This window comes from Strix uralensis, chromosome 15 (genome assembly GCF_047716275.1).
Source record: "Strix uralensis isolate ZFMK-TIS-50842 chromosome 15, bStrUra1, whole genome shotgun sequence".
Classification (NCBI taxonomy): Eukaryota; Metazoa; Chordata; class Aves; order Strigiformes; family Strigidae; genus Strix; species Strix uralensis.
This window is the reverse complement of record NC_133986.1, coordinates 12,393,714-12,418,339: the sequence shown is the minus strand read 5'-3', so window position 1 is coordinate 12,418,339 and position 24,626 is coordinate 12,393,714. Positions and strand designations below refer to the sequence as shown.

The 24,626-nt window shown below is 49.5% G+C and overlaps 1 protein-coding gene across 3 annotated transcripts in view; it reads left to right on the top strand.

Annotated features, from left to right (window-relative positions):
- Positions 1 to 24,626, top strand: part of CCDC9B (coiled-coil domain containing 9B) — a 49,191-nt gene that overhangs the window by 19,051 nt on the left and 5,514 nt on the right. For all 3 annotated transcript variants that reach the window (XM_074885116.1, XM_074885114.1, XM_074885115.1), the window contains 7 exons: positions 7,282 to 7,356; positions 9,958 to 10,142; positions 11,505 to 11,566; positions 12,078 to 12,131; positions 12,571 to 12,676; positions 18,391 to 18,448; positions 18,805 to 19,613. In XM_074885116.1, the coding sequence (XP_074741217.1) occupies positions 7,282 to 7,356; positions 9,958 to 10,142; positions 11,505 to 11,566; positions 12,078 to 12,131; positions 12,571 to 12,676; positions 18,391 to 18,448; positions 18,805 to 19,581 (1,317 nt within the window). In that variant the 3' untranslated portion in view covers positions 19,582 to 19,613. The remainder of the gene's footprint in view (positions 1 to 7,281; positions 7,357 to 9,957; positions 10,143 to 11,504; positions 11,567 to 12,077; positions 12,132 to 12,570; positions 12,677 to 18,390; positions 18,449 to 18,804; positions 19,614 to 24,626) is intronic.

Sequence of the window (24,626 nt, the reverse complement as noted above, 5' to 3'; positions counted from 1 at the left end):
TCACCTGGTCTTCTGGCTGGACAGACCGTCTGGCTCAACAGCAATCTTGGACTAGTGTTGCTGGCAAGACCCATTTAGCAATGGCATCATGCTTCTTGCTGGCACAGAAAAATTGTCCCCTGCTTTCTGTTGCTGAGCTTTGAAGCGTGCCTCCCCCAGGCTCTTGCAAGCTCAGAAGGAGCAGAAGGGGACCTCACTGCTCCCTGGGGGCAGAGTGCTTTCAGGGACCACGCGCTCTGCCAGCTGGCACGGGAGGCGGGGAGCAAGCACAGGCCTTCCACCGAGCACACCTCCCACGGCTGGGAAATGGCGGCACCAGAACACAGTGCTAATGAGCTTATCGTAAAATGGGCTTTTGTGGGAGTATTTGTTGTGGTTCTTTGGATTCCTCTTATAATTTAGAAGAAGTGTTCGAAACTCTAGTTTCCAATACCTATTACCAGCTGGATATGTTTCAGAGTCCAGCTGAGCTGAGGAGATTTCCTTATTCCTAGGGATTTCCCTAGACTAATCAGGCCCTGTTCCATCCCTACTTAATGAAAATATCTTCATATTAACATTTTAATTGTGCAACCTCAGACAACACCTACAACAGGCCAGACAAAAACCAGCTCTCAGAACACAAGCACCTTACAACACGACAAAGGGATGTGGCTGTAAGAGTTAAATGGTTGGATTTCACGGTCACCTCTGCAAGCCGCTTTCTTCCAGCCGCCCTTGATCACCCTTTTCGCAGGATCAGTGACAGAAGCAGATGGGGCCTGAAGTGACAGGTCACGCTGGCATCTCTCACATCGTGCCAGCTTGGGCTGGGTGAGTCAGGGGAGATCTGGTCTGGCCCACCCTGTCACTTCAGCTGTTCCTAAGCTGCGTAAAGGTTTACTGTTTTAAACTAGGACTTCTTTTTTCTGATAGCGATAGTGCTTGAAAAACTGAAAGCTGGCAAGTCTGTCTCACATGCTGCGCCTCAGAGTGATGTGTTTCTCCAAGAGGCGCTGGAAGACTGCAGTGCAGAGAGCAGATCAGTTAGTAATACCAAAATGTATAAAACCTCCATTAAGTAATTTTAGCCTGCAGAGCTCAGCGTGTGTCACAGGGATGGCAATTCATTTTGGAAACGGACGCCGAATCCCACCAGCACTGGTGGGAATCTGAGCACCCACAAACCCTGGCAGCCCTGGCCTTCAGTTCCCCCCACGTAAGCAGGGTTGTAGCGTGCCTCTGCCACTCGAGCTGCAGTGACGACGAGCGCGTGAGCAAGGCTGAGCGGCTCAGCGCCGCGTCACTTCAGGAAAACTGGTAAACAGGGAACCAGCTGGTAAACAGGGAAACGTGCCCCGGTGGGCTCTGCCACTCAAAGCCAGCCTAGCGTGGCACAGAGCTGGGACCTGCCAGCGCGGGCCATGTGCTAGCAGGAGTGGGAGTGCAGCAGCATTTGCACCAGTACCACACGCTCGCAGGGCAGCCAGCAGCACTGCGACAGGGAAGGAGCAGCAGACCAGGGAAGCCGACGGTCATCTCTCCCCTCCTGTGCTCACTAGCCCCCAAGTTAGGGGCCTCCTCTCCCAAGAACAGCATCTTCCTCCATGACTGGCTTTTTCTTGCTTGTATTCTAATCTTTTTTTTTTTTTTGGAGTCCATCTAAACTTTATCCCCCACAACATCTCCAGGCAGGAGCTGCAGTTAAGTGACGAGCTGTGTTGAAACATGCATCCCTTCTTTTCCTTCAGACTTGTTACCTGATAACTCCATTTGCTGTCTCTGCGTCACGGGAAGCAGCGCATAGATCATCCCCTGCTCACTTTCCCAAAGCACAAACGATTTTATCGACCCGTTACACATCTCCCCGCAGCCATCTCTTCTGCAGGCTTAAGAGGCTGACCCTATTTAGACACGTCTGGTGAGGAAGTAGCTCTATATTTTCGATCACTCTCATTGCCCTCATTTGTGCCTTTGTTATTTTTACTATATTCTTTTAATACAAGAAGACCAGAACTGTATGTGGTATTCAAGCTGTGGGCTCTTGTGGATGTACTCAGTGACATTAACAATGTTTCTGGCTTGTTCTCTGTTCTCCTAACAACTTTGCATTTTCTTTCCTTTTTTTTTTCTAAATAATTGAGCTAACATTTTCAGAGAACTAGTCACAATAAGACCAAAATTTCGTTCCTGAGTGTTAATCGTAGTGCAGGCTTCATTACTGTGTGCGTATATATAAGAAGGGGCATTTTTCTCCCTGTGAGTTATTTTGTATTATTGATACTGAATTTCATCTGTAATTTTATGATGCAGGCGTTCAATGTCAAGAGATCTTTTGCAGCTCTTTCCTGGCAAATTACATTCTTTGCCCTGGATGATTTAGTATCATCAGCAAACTGTCATCTCTCTATTCAGCTCCTTTTCCAGACCATTTATGAGCATGTTGCGCAGCACATGTTCCAGTGGCACACCCCTGCTAATCTTCTACCATGGAAACTGGCATTTTCTTGCCACTTTTTGTTTTCTATCCTTTAATTAGTTGTTAATCCAAAAGAGAAACTTCATTTTCATTCCCAAATTGATCAGCTACTAGGAAAGCCTGATGGGTTATCAGTGTCGTCATCTGAGTAGCTGTGTGTTAGGACCTGAGCTGAGACCCCCAATTCAAAGATTAGATTTCAGTCTCCCTTATTACACCAGCACAGTCCATCCTTTGGGGTTTTTCGCCTCATGCCCCAGCTGGTTCCCTGCTCATTCTGGGTTATTTGTGTTCTCCTGCCCACGGAGGCCTGTGGTGCCTAGGAGAGAGGATCACCCCTGTCACTTCCCCTTCAGTAACATCCCATAGCCTGGTTACTGTCAAATTTGCCTCCTCCTCCTCTCTGCATTTGCCACATTTATCCTATTAAAACATTTGATGGGCATCCTCATTATCCCACATTTTTCTCTTATTTTTATTCATGATGAAATTAAATAAAAGAAAAAAAAAGACTCCCATTCTTGCTACCCTTGGTGCTTCTAGCTAGCACCACCTTGTCAGCCCAAGACCTCATTGCAGCTGGCAGCGCACAGCTGTGGCAGAAGCTGCCAAAGAGGAAATGCAAGGAAAAAAAAGCTGTTCTCACGATTTTGTTTTCAGAAACAGCCCCAGTGCCTTACATTACCCTGCCCTCTTGAAGCCTACTTTTTTCTACCAGTGAAAGCCTCTTTCACTCTGTTAGCACAGAGGGCTGCGGGACCAGATTGTCCTGTCTCCTTGCAGGATGAATCGGCCTGAGCACATCACTCCACTGATGCAACCTCACGGCCTCCAGCACTGCTGCTGGCTTGGAAGTGCCACATCAGGGCCCTTTCTCCCCTTTCTTCAGCCCTTGCCTGGCTGCCCCTAAGCCTGCACCAGGGCTCTCCCTGCAAGCAGGGCTGGGGATAATGCCTAATGTTTAGCACCAGTTTTCTTAAAAAGCCACTCCATGCTCTGGCAGTGTTTCAGGATCATTAATACATTAGAGCTTCGAGCCAGCAGTCCGGGACCAGTGGAGCACAATGGTTAATTAGCAGGTTACAAATGATCTATTAAATGGACAGTTGATAGGGCTTCAGGGCTTTTAAATTGTCCTTTTATTAACAGAGCTTCCCAGGATGGTATATCAGAAACATCTGTAATCAAGAAACACTAAAGCTGCTTGCAGGGACTTACACAGATGAGTCTTGACTCTGGTGCTTCCATAGGAAAGGAACCAAACCTGTGGCGGGAGAAACACTTGCTTTTACATTGCTGATGGGAGGGGAAGATAGGCAGAAAGGGGGGCTGAGAAGTCTTTACCTCCCTTCAGGCAGCACAATTAGTAGGCAGATTTTTCAAAAGAGTTAGAAAAAAAAATCCTCACATGTACTAGTTTCAAAAATCCTGCCCAGCAGGGGATCTGAGCCCTGGAAAACCAGCTCTAAGCTCTCACAAAACTCTCCTCCTGCAGCAGAAATGCCGGTTCTGGTGCCGACACGTGCCTGGAGAAGTGGGTACCAAAAGGTTAATTTAACACATCTGCTGGTACTTATTTTTGAAATAAGAAGACAGTGAAGTAGCCCAGAGATGTTGAAGCCTGTCAAACCTTTTGGTTAGGAGAACTGTTAGTACAAAACAATGATTAAGAGGGCTGGATAATAGCATCAGCATTGTCACCACTGCACGTTAACGCTGGCTGGGTATATGCAGGTCGGGATGTCAGACAAACCCCGCGGCAAGAAGCATTTGGGATCCCGGGGCCATATCCTGGTTAGGAGCAGGCGCTGTCCCACCCCGGACCATTCTGTGGCTGAGAAATTGAGAAATCCTTGCATAAATCTCAGGATAAACAAACATAATCTTCTCTGCCTACTTTAGGTTTTGGTTCCCTCACATCTCTTCCCCTGCTGTGCAGGAACAGTTAAACTATGAGATGATAAAGTCATTGTCATATTTCATAATTTTGGGGGCGGAGAGGAGGAAGGAGGAGAAAAACATGTTTTGCTTCCCCACAGCCTGGGTGTGTCATAACAGACTAACAGCAGCTTTGGGGCAGCACGGAGCAAATGTGAAAATCTCCTTCTGAGCTGGAGCGAAAGAAAACCTAACCATGTTCTCTTCACTGCACCGCTCAGACCTGCTTTCCTGGTGGAAAAGAATGAGATTTTTTGGTCCTCTCTGTTTTCCACAGTGCCCTTTGAGAAGCAAAAATAGAAGCAGAGTAAGGAAAAAGGCAGCCTGGCTTTGAGTGAGGCGTGTAAAAGGATGGCGAGTTGTGCAGCATCCCTGTGACAGAGTGCTACGTGAAGAGCTGGTGCCCAACACGCGGCAGCCTGCGGGGTGATGTCTCAGCGCAGGAGTTGCATCTTCTCCGGTGTCCCACGCTGCAGCCTGGTCCCTCAGCCGGGCCGTCCCACGTTTCCCAGGCACAGGCTCGCTCTTCGCTGCTCCTTGGCAGCCGGGGCTGAAGTCAGACTGTGCTGGGCTGCAGACAGGCAGAGGCACGCTGCTCCCCCCACAGCTTACGCACACCCTGGCTCAGTGCTCCGGCTGTGCGGATGCTCCGGCTTTCCGGTTCCCGTCTTTGGGGACACAATCAGGCATTGTCAAGGGTCCAAACCGAATCATTCTTTGCATGAGCTTGCATGAGAAATATGCAGACTCAGATGGAACAATAAGCACACCCATGCAGCTCCCTGCCTCAGTTTCCCCACCAGTTCTGAGCTGTCCTTGGCATTTCCAAGGCAATCAGTGCTCCTTCTCTTGTGTCTCTCCTCCCACACAAGGTTTCCCCAGGGACGGAGGGGCTCCAGCTCTTCTGCAGCAGCTGGCTCCTTTGTACACTTTCTAAAATGGTTTCTTTTACAGCTGCTTTAAAGGCTAAACATCCATCTGCACCTTGCTCCCCAGCCAGCCTCCTCAGATAAACAAAGTTTCCAGGTTTCTGCTGGTTTACTCTCTCTATAAATGCAAAGTCTCAGTCTGGAGCTGCAGAGACTAGTTAGATCTGTTGCTGCTAGGTTCTGCAAATGGGGCTGCACAAGCAGCTGACTTAGAGCCTGGAGGGAGCATTTTTAGTTACATAAGTTTTTGCAGCAACATTTTGAAATAAATACCCACTATCATCTTTCACCATATCCTGGCCATTTTGCAACAGGTCAGGATATGGTGAGGGATGGCTTCTCTCAGTACAGACTCCTCTGCACTTTTTCCCCAAATCTTTGCTGAGAAATCCTAGGACAATATAGCTAACATCTTCCTGATTTCCAAGGATCTGTTTACACCAGCTTCCCCTTGTCCTGGAGCTACACCAGCTTCACGCCAGTCAGACCTGGGAAGTTGTCGTGCACTGAGGGAAATGTCCGTGACACACTTGCACCTGCCTCAGATGCAGCACATGCAGAAAATCCCCCAAAAGATGGCCCCCATCTCGCTCCCTGCCCCTTCCCCCTGGGCACACAGGGGCAGGCTGCAGCAGGGATGAGTTGCCTTGGAGGCTGGGCAGAGCCAGCAGGTATCAGGACTGGTGTCCCGAGTTTCCCGCAGCCAGCCCCGTAATGCTGGGCTAAACCTGGGGCTGGCAAATCACTGGAATAAAAGTCCTGTTTCCAGCCTGGGTTGGACCTCACCGCATGGATGCTTTCTGGAACGGCTGACCCGGCAGTTTGTGCTGTGACTTTCCTCTTTGTGTTTTAGTTTTGCTTGGCGGTGCAAAATGGCAGCGTGATAATCTCAGCCCCACACGCTCCCCAGCCCCGTAGCAGGGCACGAGGGGGCCTGCGGGGCTACAGCACGCTTGGGGCCTCTCTGCTCATGGCAGCGTTTGTGCAAGGCAGCCCTGGGGCTGCCATGTAGGGTTACAAACCAGGGGGAGGCCACCGTGATAAATGCTGTGCCACTTGGCAGCCGCCCTCCTGCAAATCACGTGTGTGGCAGCGCCTGGGTGGGAGTGGGAGCCACTCGTACAGGCGTGCGGCCGCCCCAGGGCAGAGCCCTGGGCCAGCACCGACCCCCTGCCCTGAGGGGCTCAGCAGCCCTCCTGGTGGCACCCCGACAACACTGTCTAACCAGGGCAGAAAGCCTTTCTTAAAAGATATTTATGCTCTGCAGACTATTTTGCTAAGACCCACTGTGATGCCACCCTGGCCTCTGACTTGGCTGCATCTCTATTATCAGTCCCACAGAGGGGCAGAGAACTGCCTGGCCCACGGCGTGCCTCGTGTTTAGTGTCTGTAGCTCATTAAGATGTAGGGGCTAATTTTCACCTCCAGGGGGCTATCAACCCTAGAGCAGAGGTAGTAATCTAGTGCCAATCTGGTGGCAGCATGGCTAAACCCAGGAAGCAGAGACAGACCCCAGAGAAGGGCACCGTGTTTGACAGGGACAAAAATCACTCCCAGCTTTACCATGCTGACTTCTACCTGCATCTGAGATGGACTGCCAGCTCTTGTACAGTTGAACCATAACCTGGGTCTTTGGCCCAAATCTGAAAAGGTACCTGAAACTTGATCTGCCTTGGGGAGAAACTGGGCCATACAGGACACCTCGCTGCCTCTAGTTTGGGAGGAGGAGGGACCTGTGGGAATGCATCCCTTTTTCATGCTTTTCCTCATACATCCCTTACTTTCTGACTTCTTTTTTTCCACATCAGTTTGATTCAGGGCCCCAGAAACCAATCTTTGCCCTTTTGCTGACCTTTTCTGGGCAGTTCTTACAAGTCCTGATGAGCACAGGGTCAGGCACCGACTCCCCTGCCAGGAGACCTCCTTGAAATAATTCCTGTGTCCGTGCTCTTGCAGGCAGAGGAGAGGAGAACAGCAGAGAAGCGGAGATCGGACAGTGACAGAGGCCCAGAAAGTGAGCATGGCCGGAAGGTGAGTGGGGCCCTGTGTCCCTTTGGGGGGACCCTTGTCTTGGAAGAGGAAACCGGTAGGATGTGCCTCCCCACCAGTAAGAGTCACCTCAGCCCTAAAGGAAGCAGCAGTGTGCTCTGAGGTGGTCCCCGCTGTTCATCCCTCTCGTCATCCAAAGCTCTGCTGAGCAGCTAACACACCTGAAGCAAAGGACCTGCCCTTCCTACCTCACTGGGTCTGCTGAAGTCCCCAGCACGGCAGCAGGGGCGGCGCAGAGGAGAACGCGCTCACCCCTGCAGCAGCACAGCCCCAGCTGGGGGCTCTCCCAAAACCATTTGCTTGTGGGTTGAAAGGCTCAGGCTGTGTTAGCTACAGCTCCTCACTTCAGCAGAAGCTGAGTAGGATGGAGGTAAATTAAAGCACAGGCCTTCCCACTGACTGCTTAATGCAAACCCTGGAGGACATGCTGGCTCCCCTGAGCCTGCAGATGCTCTTAATTAATGGAGCACAAATTGAATAGCCCCACCTCAGTGTGATTCATTAGGAGGACACAGATGGGCTCTTAAGCATTAATTCCAGCTGAACCCCCCAGAGCAGAAAAGGGGAGCAGGACAGCCCTGTGGTCTAGCTAACCATGGCTATGCTGCAACTGGGATGAGCCCCCAGTCAGGGACCAGCTCCTTCCCCCTGCAACTCTGCAGGCCCCACAGCTGCTTCTGCATCTACCCCCAAGAGCATGTGGGCATCAGCCTTGGTCTTGCCCTCACTTTTGTCTTCCCCTTTGCTCCAGGACAAGGTAATGGCTCAGAGCGCTTTCCTCACCCACCAGCTCGGGAGGCTGAGCCCTGCTCTCTAGCTGTGTGACACTCGGCTTTTGTGCTTCTCCTCTGCAGGCGTGTCAGGGCAGGACCCCCTGTGCCTTACTGTGCTGTGGGGCTGGAACCTGGGGGGGACACCCCCAGGCCTGTGCCCCAACCCAGGGCTGAGTGTTTGCCCTTGTTTTGTCCTGGGTACCTGTGGGGCTCTCATTGCTCGTTTCTTGGGTCTGCAGCTTCAGGTCCCCCAGCTGCTGCCAGTTGAGGAATGGGGGAGCAGTTACTGCCGCCCCATCCCCAGCCCACACAGGTGGGTCTCCTTGGTAACAGGGCTTTCAGTCACTCCTTCCCTGCTGCTCTGCTTTTATCCGCAGTGCAACGCTGAGGAGGAGTTAATTCCTGTTTGGGGAAGGGGTGAGGGTGGCTGGTGTGGAAGGGCATGTGTATGAAGTGATGAATTACCCGCTGGTAATTAGCACCCTAGGACTCAACTCTGTGCTAAGCTGGTCCCTACGCAGTGTTGCTTGACAACACACTGTGGCCAGTTGGCTCCTGATTCCACCACATCCATTAACCTGACAGCTGGGTTACCCCCCACCTCCCTCCACATGCTCCATCAGCTCTGAACTATCTGTTCATTAAGCTCTAAATTGTTGAACAGTGGCAGCTCTAAACTAGTCTGTTGTGAGGAGGAGTGACAAACCAAGAGGCTGAAAGCAGCCAAGGTGAAGAGCCCCTTTGCTCCGGGAACGCTGCTCTTGGCACTTGCAGTGCTGCCTGCCCTGGGCACAGGGTTGGCCCCAGCCCTGGGGCTGTGGGTGCCTGGTGGTTACAGAAGGCGTCTTCCTTCTCCACCCTGTAGTGTGAAGGATTTCGTAGGCATAACTTTGATTTTAAGTGTCCCAAAGTCTTTAGGTGGGGGGATTCATCAGCCTGGTGCATCTTCTGTGAGAGTTCAACCCACCAAGCTCTGCTGGGAGATGTTGCAAGCACTCCAGGAACTAACTATATGCCATAAGTAAACCTTAGCAAAGTGCCTCTTCCAGGAAAAATTGAGAACGTTTGGTTTTAAAACCTTGAGGTGAGCAGGAACACAGCGGGTGAAAGCCACTGTCTAATTTACGCCTGCGGTTAAAGTGACTGCAAGTACAAATGGCGCAAATCAATCCTGTGGCCATTTGCACACAGAATTACAGGGCATGCTTTAAAAGTTTGTAATCATGTACTGAATATCTAGAATGAAAAACTACATCTTATGGCAGCTGCTTCACAGATCAGGAGGTCAGAACCGCTACAAGAGCCAGAGAAACGTTGTGGTTCAGGTTAGGGAAACAGCAGTGAAGCCCCATCTCATTAAGGCAACAGGAAAGTACCCAGATGGCAAAATTCAGGGGTTTAGGTGGAAGCAATTTTAATCCTTTGAAATGTAACACTATTCATGTAGTCTGGATGAAGTGAAACAACTTTTCAGAAATAACATTGCCACAGATTTTCATTATTGTTGTGAATATCCCTGGGAGGGAATGGTTGTCTGTGGGTTTACAACGTTGACTCCAAGCAAGCTGTGTAACATCCCCCTGCCTCAGTTTTTCTCTCCATAAAGTCAGCCAGCCCTGGGATCAGTATGTTTAGGTGATGGGTAAAGCAGAGCCCTTCTTTGTGCATGTCACTTTAGAGAGAGAAGCTGACCTTGCTCCAAGTTGTTTCCAAGTATTACTGAGCATTTCTGGTGGTGACAGTACAAAGTACACTGAAAGCAGCTGTTTCAGACATTTTAACTAACGAGGAGCTCTTTTGCCTGCACTAGGACAGCGGGAAGTCTGGCCAGAAGAGCCCCGGGGAGCTGAGTTTCCCCATGACTGGACGGGAACGCTCGGAGTACATCCGCTGGAAGAGGGAGAGAGATCAGATTGACTTGGAGCGACTGGCACGTCACAAGAACGCGAAGGGCGAGTGGCGACGGGCTTGGGATGTGGAGAAGTCGGAGCACATGTAGGTCCTCCACTGTCCTGGGGTGGTTTGTCTGCAGCAGGCCATGGAAAGCCAGTGATGAGATCTTGTGCAGATATTTATTGCTGACCAAATCCCATGCTGTCACGTGCCTCTCCCCGACCAAATCCACACTGCTGTCTCTTTCTCCTCCTGACCATGTCTGTCAGTGGGACCAGGTATCAGAGTGATTCTTGTATTTTCTTTCTGACGTGAGGTCAGAATATCTCCTGATAGGAGATGCTGTGTGCTGACAAAGACTGCCTGCCTCTGGTCCCACCAGGACTTGGATTGTGGAAGGGAGGGGAGCATCGGTCAGCACTCAGTCTGTATCTGGAGGATCCTCTCCACCTCCATGTGGGCAAATCCAGTGGCAGGAGGGTGGAGGTACTCTTCTAGAAACAGGGGTGGGCAAACTTGCCTTGCTCGTCCGCAGGTTTTCTCACTGCCCTGCTTGTTTCTCTTTTTCAATCACAGGACAGGCCAACATGCCTAAATCCTCCACACCTCATAAATGGAGCCCGTTCAGGCACTGCGGTGTGGGGGAATCACATCGCTGAGGTGGGGAGATGCTGGGGACAGCAATATGGGAGAGCTCTTAATGGGGTCTGACACTTCCCTGCTTTAAACACCGTCCCTCTGACTGTGTTTGTTCAGCTGAGTCACAGAAGGTAGAAAGCTTTGAAGCATGAGTTGGCACCTGCAACAGGATAAGATTTTGAGAGGGTGTGGAGTTAGGGACTCTTACATAGGTTTGCTGATTAAAAAAGCGTGGACAGGGCAGACAGGTGGGCCAGTCTTTTGGCTGAGGAATGGGACCAAATACATAGATTTTCAGTCACTGAGACCCCAATAATTGGAGGTGAATTGGCTTAAGTGGGTGCTGAGTGTTGCTGGCAAAACAGCTCTGAGCCCTACTGTTCTCATGTATTCCAATTTTTAAGAGAAAAGCCATAATACAAAACAAGCAGGATTAGAAACCAACCAAATGAGTCTGATCTGACAAATCCTGAAGGTACTCCAGACTGTATTTGGAAGCTTGGGAGGCTGCATTTGAGTGTGGTACAGCTAACCTACAGGCATCTATAGACTTCATGGACGTTCCTAGATTTAAATATATACATATGGGTGCTGATGTAAAGGTTTTAGAGGTTCTCCTTTGGGGTAGAATTGCCTCACAGCCTCATTTCTCCTGGTTAGTGCATGCAGTTTCAGCTCCTGCTGATAAACCTGCACATACTTGCCAGTAGGCAGGTGCAGAAGGGCCGAAGGCTGGAGCCTGCGTCGTCTCGAGGTCTCCTGCCCATGCTTTTGCACACTGGAGGAGAACGGTCAGGTCTGACAATGCCTGTTTTTAACCTGCAGGTTTGAAGAGGACTTTGTTAAGGATGGGGAGCCAGCCTTGGATAATCCCAGCAATAAGAAAGGTTGGCAAGGGACACCTAGACTCTGTCCTGACGCTAATGAATGCTGATCGTGCGAATCCCAGTGCCAGCAGCTGTCGTGGCTGTCGGTTGTAAAACTCTGCTTTCCTGGGCAAACGCCTCTGAGCGCAGTGTTGGGGTCTCAGCCCTCTCTGCTTTGCAGAGTGCTCAGGGGATGGGATTTGAGCGTCTGGGTGCTAGTGCTTTTTACCTTCCCAGGGAGAGCAGTGGCTTCTGTAACCTCGTACAGCACAATACGGAGGCTCAGCACTGCCTCCTTTCCCAAACACTGGTTTGAGAGGCAATCCTATTCCAGAGCACATCATCTCTGATCCCTGTGGCACATGCTGGCTTCTTTACTAGCATAAGTCCATCACAACTCCTGTTTCTCAGGAGATGGACTGGCAGAACAAAGCTTTCCCTTGTGACACCCTATGTGAACATCAGGCTTTCTGCTGCGTGTCCATGACAGAACCTCGCTCACTTCTGTGCATGCTTTGCTCTGTCCTTTCAGGGGGAAGAAACGCAAGGAAATTTCAGCACAGGTCCTTTCCTCCCGACGGGAGAGGTGAGTCCACCACACGACTTGGTTGCGTCGGCCCCTCTGATACGCCCTCACAGAGAGAGTTCTCTCCGGGCGCTGCCGTGGGCTTGGAGTGCCTTTGGGGATCGTACCGCGTGGCTGCTCTTGCAGCTCTGTCGTACGGTTCGTGCTGTGTGGCAAGGGAGAGCAAGAACAGGCCTTCCGAGAAAGCACGAGGAAGACTGTATCCAAAGAATAAGATTTAAAGTTATAATTGGAATTTGGAATAAAAAATGCAGAAGAAACACCCCTAAATTCTCAATTTGTATTTATTACTTTAGAAAATACACATACGGTATGCACACAGCTTCAGAGGCTTCCCCCTCCAGAGGCACTTTCCAGCGATACAAGGATGCTGGCCCCTTCGGTGGTCCATCAGCTGGTTCTGCCTGCTCTTGCATGGCATTTCCAACCTGTCTTCTAGGTGGAGGACACCATGGAGTGAATGTGAGCGATCCTGGCCCGAAAGCAGTGCCTGCTGTGAGCAGCCGAGCCAAAGGAAAGGACAGGCTGACTGGCAGAGCCAGAAGGTGAGGAGGAGGCTGGCAGCAGTGCCGTGATCTAGTGGTTGTGATATGCTCAGGTCTCATTCCTTGCCTAATTGTGAAGAAGGACAGACAAAAAAAAAAAAAATATTATTGTTCCATAGCAGCAGCTGTTCAGATGAGTTCACGCAGGCTTGGACCGTGTCTGGCAGGACTTCACTTAGTGGGGTTTGTGGTACTCGTGGGGTGCGTCATTGCTGTCCTGACCCACTGCATCAGCTCTGCGGAACAGCCTGGGGGGGTCAGGGTTACTCTGACCAGCTTTGGGGAGTGGTGGCACGTGCCCCAGCAAGCTTTTGAACACAGCTTATCTGACTTCCAGGCACTGCTGGTGGGTAGGAGCCGCCTCCAAAGATAGTTGCCAACTGAACCAATAGTACTTAGGATTGATACTGTGGTACAGATGTCTTTCCTTCTTAAACCACTCTTAAAGATCCCTAACCTGGTGAGGAGGGAAGTGGCCTGCTCCTACCAGCTGTGGGCAGCAATACAGTAATTTGCACAGAAGTAATTTCAGAATATCAGCAAAACTAAGTGCATTTTACAGGTTCGCCCACATCCTCCCAGGGGGCCCCTCCCCTGCTGCTCTCCGTAATTAAATTTCAGCACAGTCTCCAGTTTCCTGGAGCCACACTGACGGTTTAATAACAGTGATCGTCTTCGCAGCACTGCCGTGCCCTTTAGCGGACAACAAAAGGATGAAGAGTTGATTACATACCCCAAGCCTCTTCATTTACCCAGACACAAAACCATTCCGGCAGCGTTTAACATTAGCAGGCTTCAACCATCCAGTTTCGTTATGACTGTGCAGTTAAACAGCTGCATAAACAGGTACGTGCTTCACTGGGACCCTCGCAGCATTTCCCAGAAGAAATTAATTAGTTGGAGGTCAGCTCCTGCTTGCAGTGACTTGGCTGCAATGAGGAGTGTTGGGCAGGGTCTGTGTGTGCAGGGCTTTGCTCTGTGGCAGGTCTAACATGCAGGGCCTGGCACTGCATTAAAGCCTCAAGATCTTAGAATGTTGCTTTTGTTTCCAGTGGCTGCGCTTTGAGGAAAAGCACCTGAGCAGCCATAACCCTCAGCTGGTTATGCTGTAGACTGGGAAGTCACTTACAGCATAAAGATGGGTTATCTTCTGTCTCTCTAAGCCCTGTTAATTAATCATGCATTTTAAAATTTAATGTAATTCTCATGAATTGATGAAGAATAGGATCAACAGCATGAAATAATCCAGTTAGCTTAGTTTGTAAGTTATTTCACCCCTTCCCACTCGTCAGCTCCATCCCAGTAAAATGTACTTGGGAAAGAAAAGCTGATGAGCTGTGCTTGGGCTCGCTCTCCCCTCACCGCTGACTGCAGCACGGGAGGACTGCAGCTGTTCCCAGAGGGATGAGCACAGCAGTAGATTTTCTTTCTGTTCTTACTTTCTGTAAATACCTTAGAAGGCTTCAGACTGCAGGCTGGACGCTGCTGTTCAAAACTAGGAAAGACACAGCGATTACATGCAGTTCTGCCCCGCCTGAAGATGCCGACCTGTCGGCGCCAGACCAAACTCCCAGACCTCAACAACTACCCTCAGGAGTAAACATGGCTCCACAGCTGAAGTTTGCCACTGAAATCTGGTTATTTGTGATAATAAAAAGAAGGACAGGGAGCTGGTCAGAGAGAGAGAAGCAGAAACAAAATTTAAAAAGTAATGAGCTATAGGGGAGAGAGGGAAGAAGTCAAAACAGTGACAGGGAGCTGGACAGAGGGAGATAAAGGGACAGACTGCAAGGCAGTGAGGGAAGAACTGAAAACTGGGGACAGGGACGTGGACAGAGAGAGACACAGAAAGAAAATTTATGTACAGGAATTACTTCAACAGCTGCACTGGAGGAGAGAAACAAAATTAAAAAAATACATTCACCTGATACTATATGTAAGAGCACAGGTAGCTCTTGGGCAGACACTACTACCCCCACACTGGTTGTAGGATTTTAAACAGCCACAAATGACCTGACTTTAGGTCGTCATCCTTTCTAAAAGATAGCACTTCTTACAGAATCCAGCTTTCCTAAAATCACACACCAGTTTTGGGCTAAACAGTGTTGATTTTGAGTGGCTTCTTGGAATGGACAAAGAGTTTGTTGCTTCCCTTTTATAGGCAGAGCAGGCGGTCGGATCACACTCTGATCTGCTGCCTCCGTGCCACGGCCTGTGGGTCAGTCGCCTGCACTCAGGTCCTGCCTCGGACTCCATCTCTGCCCTGGTCAGGCACAGGGGAAGGGATGAGAGCCTGCCTGATCCCTGCTCATCATCTCTCCTCCTCAGCAAAGGTTGACTTATGGCCCAGAGTGTGCCTGTGACAGGCAGATGCTGACTAGTTTCCAGAAATCCTAACAGGGTCTTAAGCCACTTCTTTTTCCTTCTATGCTGAGCTCTGAGCCATGCCTAGAAGGAATGCCTTGGCTAGCTGTCTTGTGGCAGAAATTCAAAGAACTAACATTGGGCTGGGATGTGATGTTTTGTACAGCCTCGGAGCCTCTGGCTGGCCAGCTCGGAGTGCTGTTTGATGACATCTCATGGAGCTGCCCCTTGCTATTGGCTTTCAGAATCTCTTCCTGCTGCGGTCTCCATTTGCCCATCTGCTCCAGAGCCTGGGCAGGTTGCTGAGGCAGCCTCCTCTCTGCCAGCGGCCAGGCCAGCTGACATAGTTTCAAACCGAGTAGGGCTACACCAGGGTATCAGCACTTCTACCTGCTGCAGTAATACATTATTATTCCCCTGCTTTTCTCACCTCCCCCTGTTAGCAGCAGATTTATGCAGTGGGTCCAGCAGACTGAAGATCCCTTGTGCTTTGGACATGCCTGCCGGAAGCACATCAGAGCCAGATCTGGTCACCCAGGCAGATCACACACAGGTTTAGCACCGTGGGAGGCCCAGAGGCTGCATTGCAGGGAGGATGTCGAAGAGAGGAGGCCTGGCTTGTTGTCATGGGCTTCCACAGCCTGTTTCTTGTCTCATAAGAGGCTGAGAAGGTGTTTTCCAGTACATGTTTGTGCCTCCAGTGAGAGGCTCAGAGGCTTTTTAGTGTATCTGACTCCTCTAGGGCTGCTGGGTTCAATCAGGATATTGTTCATATCCATTTAAAGGCTTTAAGGCCCCAAAATGGCTGGTGCTAGAATCCTGTTTAAATGTCTAAATTCTCTTGCTGATGAAATTATAAAATATTATCTACTGTTGTCTCCACAGAGACATTCTTTATTCTTGTTCTTTTTATTTTTTCTCATTTTATCTCACAGTAAAACAGTACATCATACTCCTCCCTGAGCATCCTCCATTAGAAATGGGGTCAGGAGGTATCACAATTTATTTTTTTGTTCTCATTTGCTGTACTTCATATTTATCAGCTACCAGGATGGAAAATCATGGTCCATTTAAAACTACAAAGAAGTATCTTAAACACCACTCATGTGAGTAGCTGGAACATGGAGTCCTGCCATAAAGTCCTTGTCTTCGCCTGTGGACCTGGGAAAATCAGGGGAAATGCGGAACCCAAACATTTTTCTGCTGCAGCACAGACACCTCCCTCAGCACCACTCAACTGCTCCATCCTGCCAGAATCACTTCGGAATAGCTCTCCTTCTGCCCACCATCTCACCTCATGGCCGTTCATTTTTATCTCCTCTCCACTGCATCCTCTGTGTCCTCTGTTGATCTAGAAGGGATCCTGTGATTCTGCTCATGTAACCACATGAATATCTATCAGGGACAGGACTAGCCATGCTAGGGAGTGTGCTGAGCATCTTCAGTGCCTGTTAGTGATTAATAACACTCCTGTGTGTTAGTGGTAATGATGGAGAGGAGGAACATCTCAGGCGGAGATGCTGAATATTTCAAAATTGCTGTCTAGCTAGTTTGGGCTATCTTTAGACCTGTGGGGGTGGTCTGTTCTGGACTGGCTCATGCAGTGGTAGACAGAGCAGGAGAGGCAGAGACCTGCAGTCAGCAAGGTTTTACTCTGTTTAGAGCATTCCTCAGCCCCACCAGCACCGATGCTGAGCGCAGAGCAGAACCAGTGGCGAGGGCAGCCCACGCTGACCTGGAATGCGGCTGGCTACGTATGATGGGCTCTGCCCATAGGGCCTGACCTGCAGAGCTTTTGTAGGGCACCACTGAAAATAAAACCCCAGTGGTGGGAGCTTCTTATGAGAAAAGGGGCTCTTTTGTGGTTGGAGCTGGCCCAGCCAGTGACGGGGACCTACCTGGTATTGGGGACAAACCTCCCCAGCTGTGGTCTGGGTGCTGGCTCAGTCCCAGCCCCACAGGACTGCACCAAGCAGCTTCGCCCTCTGGCTGATTAAGGACATGGGACCCAGCTCTACACTCTGAGAGAGCCCTGAGGTGCTTGCAAAGGCAATTCGCTCCTGCCGGAAGGACTTCACCAGATAAAAAGAGAGCGTGAAGCAGTTTAGTGGGCTGGTGTGGTGGAGCTGGTGATATAATTCCCACAGTTTTCACAAGGGCACGTGGGGTCACTGTAACACATTTGCCTCTGGAAATGCCTGACTGCAGTCACCTCAGTGTGCATTTTCATTTTTTGTATCTTGGCCCAAATTTGCCAAATGAAGAGGCCAGTAAGCCCAGCAGAGTCTGCCTAGAGAAGAATTAAATCTCACACACCTTTGCACATGTTGTGTTTTAAGAGTATGGGGCAGGAAGAAATATGTGTATATTGTATATATCTATATTATATATGTGTATACATATAAAATGTTTGTGTGAGATACAACTCACCAGGCACGCCTAAAGAAGGTAAGGGTTGTAAGACCCCTCTCTGCCCAGCAGCACTGCATGGACAAATTCAGATTTATATTCACGCTCGCAACTTCAAACAAGCAAAACCAACCAGTTTGTCACACAGCCTCTAAGCTGTGGCCCTCTTTGGCACAGGATGTTGTAGCTGCTGCAAATTTATTGTGGGGTCAAAATGCACTTACACTAATCCTTGGAAGAGACTGTCTACTGAGCATGACTCGGCAGAGAGATACCATCTCAGGCTCAGGAAATCCCAGAGCTGCACATTTCTGGGTGCTGGGTAGGGTACTGGGGAGGCATTAAATGTGTTTGCCCACTTTCCAAACTCTACCCTAAGCCTCTGCTAGTGATGCTGAGAGGGGAAGAGATCCCAGGCCAGCTGGGCTTTCAGTCTGATCCTTACGGCCATTCTTGCAGTCTGCTTGCACATGTCCGCATCTCTGGTCTCCCAAACTGCTTCAAAGCAATTTTATCCTTCACTGTCTCCCTCTGTGTCTCCTGCTGTGGAGATCCGGGACACTTGGGCACTGCCAAGCGAGCAGGACAAAACTGTGGCAGACATCAGCATAAGCAAACTGTATATCTTATTAGTCTAACGACAACTGTCTGTTCTGGCAATTGGATTTTACATTTTCATTACATTTAGAATTCTAACAACCAGATCATTAAGATTTGGTGGCCTCAGATGAGCTCTCTGGATGGGCTGAGTGCTTTGCAGGTGCCAAGAGGAACTGGACCAGTTCTGTCTGCTGCCTTCATCTCTCCTTGCCTGGTCAGGGACTCAGATGAGGAATGCGTGGCCCTGGGAGAAATTCCTACCCAGGTGTCAGGCAGGGAGAGTGGCTTTGCCATATGAGAACTTGAAGGCCTAAATTCTGATTTATATTTTTTCTTGACAGATGGGATGCAAAAGAAGGCGAGGACATGTCTTTTCTGAAGGATGACTTTGATGGCCAGGTGAGTTCAGGAGTTCAAGGCTGGCTGCTGAGTTTTCTCAAAACATGCACCAACAGGCAAGTTGGAGGCTCTCAGCCAGTGCAGAGCTGGGAACCCTCTGTGTTGGGGTAAAGCCCCCCCTCATTAGCATGCCCCAGATGGCACCATGTGAGAGCAACTTCACTGCTGGCACTGACCCTCGCTCAGTACAACCACCCCACTTATTCTGGTCCCTGAGCACTTCTCCACCTACATCCTTTTATATCCTTTAATCACCTCTGCAAATTTTTCCTCAAGTTTTGAGAACTATCGTAGGCAAGGAACACCGTATACTGGTGTTTTAATAAGCTGAGCTAAATATCTCCTTCTTTTCTCAGAGGAGCCTTGGTATGGACAAGCGGAAGAGCAGAGGTGAGGAGGGGGTGGAAGAGAACTGCACAGCTGAGCTAGAGGAGAAGGTGAAACAGCCAAGCCTCCAAGATCATGGGGCCTCCTCATCACAAAGGCTACGAAGCGGGAAGGTCCAGTCTGCCCACAATGGCCAGAAGGAGGAGCGGAGAGGAGCGAAGGGCTTCAGTGTGGAGGCGTCTGTGGCCAGCACAGGTGACTCAGAGCCAGGGCCCAAGCCAAGCAAGGAGGGCTCTGGGGAAGATACCAGCGGGAAGCCTGGCACTGCTGATGCTGCCCAGGAGAAGGAGAGCACCGACAGCACTGCTGCGCAGAGCAGCCTTCCAGGCACTGTGCAAGCCACCAGGCATGGCAGCCAGGAGACCTTGGCATTGCCCTTGAATTCAGATGGAGCTGGCTTAGAGAAAAACACAGCTTCAGAGCAGGAGTCCAGTGAGGACTCTTCCAACAGCCACGGAGGAAAGCTGGACACAGCGGGAGACAGACTGGATACAGGTCAAGGACAGCTGATGAGAAAAAGAGGGGAGGAAGTGACCCCAAACCCTGCCCTTCAGGGGCAGACGCTTGCACTGAGAGGAGGTGAAGATGCTGAAGGCACTGAACACAGAGGAGAGCCTTTGCCCCCAAGGAAAGCCAGCTCTGACAAGACTGTTGTGTCTGAGCAGGACACAGCAAAGTCACAGTCCAGGGAAGGGGACCAGCCTGAGGATTGCCAGGACAAAGACAGTGGGGAGATTCTCAACTAGCAAAGATTGCACCAGCTTGCCTGAGACAGAAGGTGAGTTCCTGACCCCCCTCCCCAGGTGTGTTTGTTGCCCATTAACACTCTCAGCCATAGTACAGGTCCACCACTCCATTTTCTGTGGCCAGAATGGCATCACACCAGATAACTATCCAGAAGTGTTCATTAACAGTGATATGGATCCCTCAGGTAGTTTATATCTGTGCCTCACAAAGACCTGCCCTGGAGCAGATGGGAAAACAATGGAAAGTCAGGAAGATTTGGACAGAAAACTGGACTGCTGAGTCTGGTTGATGACATGCATTAGTTAGGGCACAAACTGAAACTGCTCCTGGGAAAGGATAACCTCAGAAAGGATAGCGGGATGAATTTGTATCTGTCTCTGGGGTGATCACAACTAGAATAACTTGAGGTCAGCGTGGTCCCTTTCCCAAAACACTCGCAAAGCTATAGAGGCCCACCTCATGGACAGTGGTTTGAAGAAGGTCAACTGCATTTGGGATTCTCTTCCCAGCACAAGATCTGTGAATGCTGCACTGTGAATTATACACGTGGTAACGCTAATGTGCAGGGCAGTGTATAAATACAAAGGGTGAGATGGTTCCTGTTGAAAAGGCCTGGGAACCAAACAGAAAGAAGGAAGAACAGATCTGGTTACGTTGCAGTGTTCCAGGTTTTACTCAAGCAAAGACATTTCTTCAAGAAAGGCAAATGCAGAACAAGAAAAGTTGGGAAAAAGAACAAAGTATGACAGGCAGAAAAGTAAGGTAGAAATGCGGAGGAGGGGGCAAGGAGAGTGTGTAGGGCCTTTTCAGCAGTTACTTTTGCAAGACATGTTTTTTCCAGGCAATGCCACACAGAGACTGGGATATCAGACTCACGGGCGGTAGGTCAGAGCGGGAAGTCAGGATGTGATTCCACCCCCAGCTTAGGCAGTAAGGTTGCAATTCACTCCACCTAACTCAGGCTGAGCACAGAGGCACCTGACTTAAGATCTGGGCTTCATTTCTCTTCAAAGGAGAGAGGTGAGCACTTCCAGAACGCAATCCAGCTTGTCTAACACATGAATTGCTCTCAGGATACTCCTGGCTCTATCCTTTAAGTAGAGGCAGTGGCTCTATTCCCTAAGTAGGCAATTCAGGCAATGAGCTGCTCAAACCTAGGCATGCAGATCGCCCCTACCAAGTGCCTTTCCCAGGCTTTTCTTCAGACCCTGGCCCAGCAGCTTGTCGCAGGTTATTGCTTAGTATTCGTCCCAGAGGTACAAATGAGCTTAGGGCTGAAGTGGTTAAGCTGCTAACAAAGAGACTTTCACTATAATCCAATACCATTCAAAAGGCATGGAGAAGCGCAAGCGTTACAGCTATTTGAAAAAGACAAAACACTAAGAACCAGCAGGAGCTGGTTCTGTGCTTGAACTAAAATTCCTTCAAGTGAGGGAAATTAATTCCAACAGCATTTAGGAAAATGTTAAGAGACACCTGGATGCACATAGCAGGGGTTTACTGTCCAGGCCATGCCTCTCCAATCTACCAAAAATCCCCCCAAAGTACAGGATGAAGGAATTAATGGTTACTTTTCTCACTCAGGAAAAGTTTAATTCTGACTAAGAAGAAACAATAAATTATAGTAGCACATTTTCATCTCAGCAATGGAGATTTCTATGGTTTGGTAGTAGGGCCCTTGAGCGTGGCTCTTGCCTTCATCACTCCTCGCTGAATTCATTACGGCAGGCTTAATTATAAACATAGCCTTATGTCTTGGAGAAGAGAGGGCGACTTAACCTGGTGTTTGCACTTAAGCACTTGTGCGTCTGCTTGGTTAAGCTGGAACTCAAGACCAGTATTGCTCTCTGAAAATATTTATTGCTTGGGAAACATCAAGTGTAGTGATGCCATGGGAAAAATGAGGGGTGAACTGGTGTCCCAGTTGCTCTCTACCACTTCATCCTGGCTGCCTTCCATCTATCTCCTTCCTCGCTGCAACGCTCATTCTCCCTTGCCTGGTCGTGCCCCACAAGAGAGCACGTTCCTGCCTCACTTTCCTTTCTTTTCCAAACAGTTTGAGTTTCCAGGTGTGCCTAAACTATGCACTCCGCATCAGATACCACCTTTTGATGCAGACAAAGTAAATCAAGATACTTTCTGGTTTTGAAATATCCTGTAATTTAGGAGATGCTTCAGATTTCAGGGGAGCCCGTGCAGGATACGGATGGCAGGTCCCGTGGGGACAGGCAGCCTTTAACCAAAAGCAGCAGTGCTGACCCGTGTCAGGATCACAGGAACAGGCACAGCTCCATCAAATCTTATGCCGGGAGAATGCATTCTCATTCTTTATAGCCCTTAGAGCAATCACCAGTCACTAATTCACAGCAAAGATATAATGGCTTCTCCTCTCTGAGCACGCCGGCCCGTGATTGTTTCATCTGAAGGTTTCTTGCCCTTCCCTCTGAAGCCTCAGACTTTCTTGCTGGCACCGTGGAGATGCCAGCGTGAGCCAGTGCAGCAGTTTCTGTGTCCCCCATCTCAGCGATGGGTTTTGGTTTTTTTTCATTCCATCAACTGCAAGAGCATTTAGAGAATGAGTGCATGAGTGCTGCTTGGCTGTTAGGCTTTAATGGTGTTCCAGGGCATTGCTGTCACCTCCTGTCTGCTGAAGTCACCATGAAGCAATGTGACCCCTCCCTTTGCACCAGTGACGGGCCACTATCAGTGTTGGCTTTCCCAAACCAGATCATTTGCAGACAGAGTGAATTCTGCCATGATTTATTTGTAGTGGGGAGAAGAGCCAAGAGGAAAACAGAGCGACCTGGCTTTAACTGCTCCCTGTGTCCAATTTGTCAGGAACATCCCTTGGCAGACAAAAAAAGAAAGCAAGACCTGGATTTCTCTAGCACTAGCTCACAACAGCTCATCTGCGCAGCTTGACAGCAGGGCTCCTAGGAGCAACAAAACAGCAACAATGACGACAACAACAACAACCAAAAAAGCAAAAGCTCATTTGGCTCAAGTCAGTTAAGTTGTCAGTGTGTTTGGAGCAAAAAGGTCTCGTGTCTATTCCTGCCATAGCTTTGAAGTTCCCAAATCAACATGACAGGCTGCATAATGACACAGATGGCAGGCAGAAATAACTGCCGGCTGGTAGCAGCCACTTCCCTTCTCCCTGGGCTTCTGCTTCCTCGTGCTCTACAGACAGATCAGTTTTAGAGCACCGTACGTATAAAAAGCTGCAGAGCTCTACTTTATCTTCATGTAATTCTCCCTGAAGTGTTATTTCACAGCAATTCTTTGGAATCAGATCCCTCAGGATTGCCCCTGTTTGAGGTGTGTTTCAATCCCTGGCAGGGTTTTCCTGTTTGGTTTTTTGGCTTTCTGAGCCTGAAGCCTGCAGCTGACTCCAGATGATGCTTTAGGGCAAGGATTGTCCCACAGGAAACCTGCCTCCAGCAAAGCCCTTGCCTGTGGCCCACAGAGGGACTTAATAGGTGTGGCCGTCCCCAAGGGAGACATCGCTGCCTCCGCTGGAGTCTTTTATGAACGTAACTGCATGTGGCAGGCCGACGATTCTGCCTTTTTCAGCCCATCTAATAAAAAGTGCAGCATTATCAGGCAGAGCTAGGTTGAGCAAGAACCAGGAAAAGAGCATCGTTCAGGAAGCTGAAAGAGCAGTAAGATCAAGCATTAAACAGAGCTGTGCTTTTTTGTTAGAAGGCAAAATTAAAAATTTATTTATTCCTTTTGTGCCTAGTACCATGAATTCAGGTGCCCAAACCACCTTAATTATTTGCTTCCTCTCACGACTTGAATATAATCTCAAAGGAACAGGTAGTCCTGAGTGAATGGCCCATAGTCCCATCCAGAGGTTGCGGGCTGGTGCCTCACATAGAGTTTTTACCAGTTGATGCTTACACAGAATCGCAGACGTCGGTGCCTAACTGTACTGACCTGACAGGCCGACACAATGACAAGATTGTCCCACTGCAGCAGGGGAAGGAGGGGGTGGGTTTCACCCTGGGTTGTGCCAGCAGTGGATGAAGGAGTTCCTGTGGCAAGGGAAATGGGTTGTTGTTATGCAAAGTCTCCAGGAGGTACTGAGCAGCTTGGTAAGCCCAGGCCAGCTGGAAACCTTTCCTGCGTTCTGTGTCCATGTAACCATTATACCAGGGAATGCCCTGAAGTGCCTGATAGAAAACATGAGCAAAGTCTGTGCCAAGAATCCAAATTATACAGAGTCTGAATGACTGCTGTCTTGGAGGACAGAGAGTTTGGAGCAAAACCGATTATTGTAACTGAGACCCACATGAGATAGGACCAGCCTTAAGGAGAAGCATCTGGAGGGATGCTCCATCATGGGTTATCAAGACTGGTTAATAATTTCCTGTCAGAAGGTAGCAGGTAACTTCCCAGTGAGAATTTTTTTTTTTTTTTCTGTGAAAAATAGAGATTTGACAAATGCCATTCGTGCACCAGGAACGTGTCTGCTCCAACATTTCGTATTTCATAAACCCCAAACTGGAGCCCTCGTTAAACCTTTTCAAAACAGAAAATTTTAATGTTATGTTTTTAAATACTGGTGATTCAGTTTTGATACGGTGCAATTTTTGGAAAATCAGCATTGAAAGAGATGGTATGATTTTGCAAAATACAGCCCCGAAAGGAATGTATAAATATCATGCCATTAAAAAGTTGATATTGTAGAATTTCCGTCCGGTAGAAAATCCTGTACCAGGTCACTTCACCTGATGCCAGGGATGTGCCCTCTGGTCACGGATGCCGCGTGTCCCAAAGCACAGCAGGTGTCTGTAACAGCAGCCATCAGTGATCAGCGATGACACCGTGCTCTCCACCTGCCCTGCTCCCTGCATTGTGGGGCGCATGGGGTGCAGAGCTCACTCCCCACTGCAGCTGCTGCTCAATCCAGTTCCACGGAGCAGCAGCTCCTTGCAGCGAGCAGCCACCATGTGGGTTTCACAGCTTCCACTGCTAATATCTATTTATGGCACTAAAAATCACCAGCACCTTCAAACCAGTTGGAGATGCTGTGCAGAGA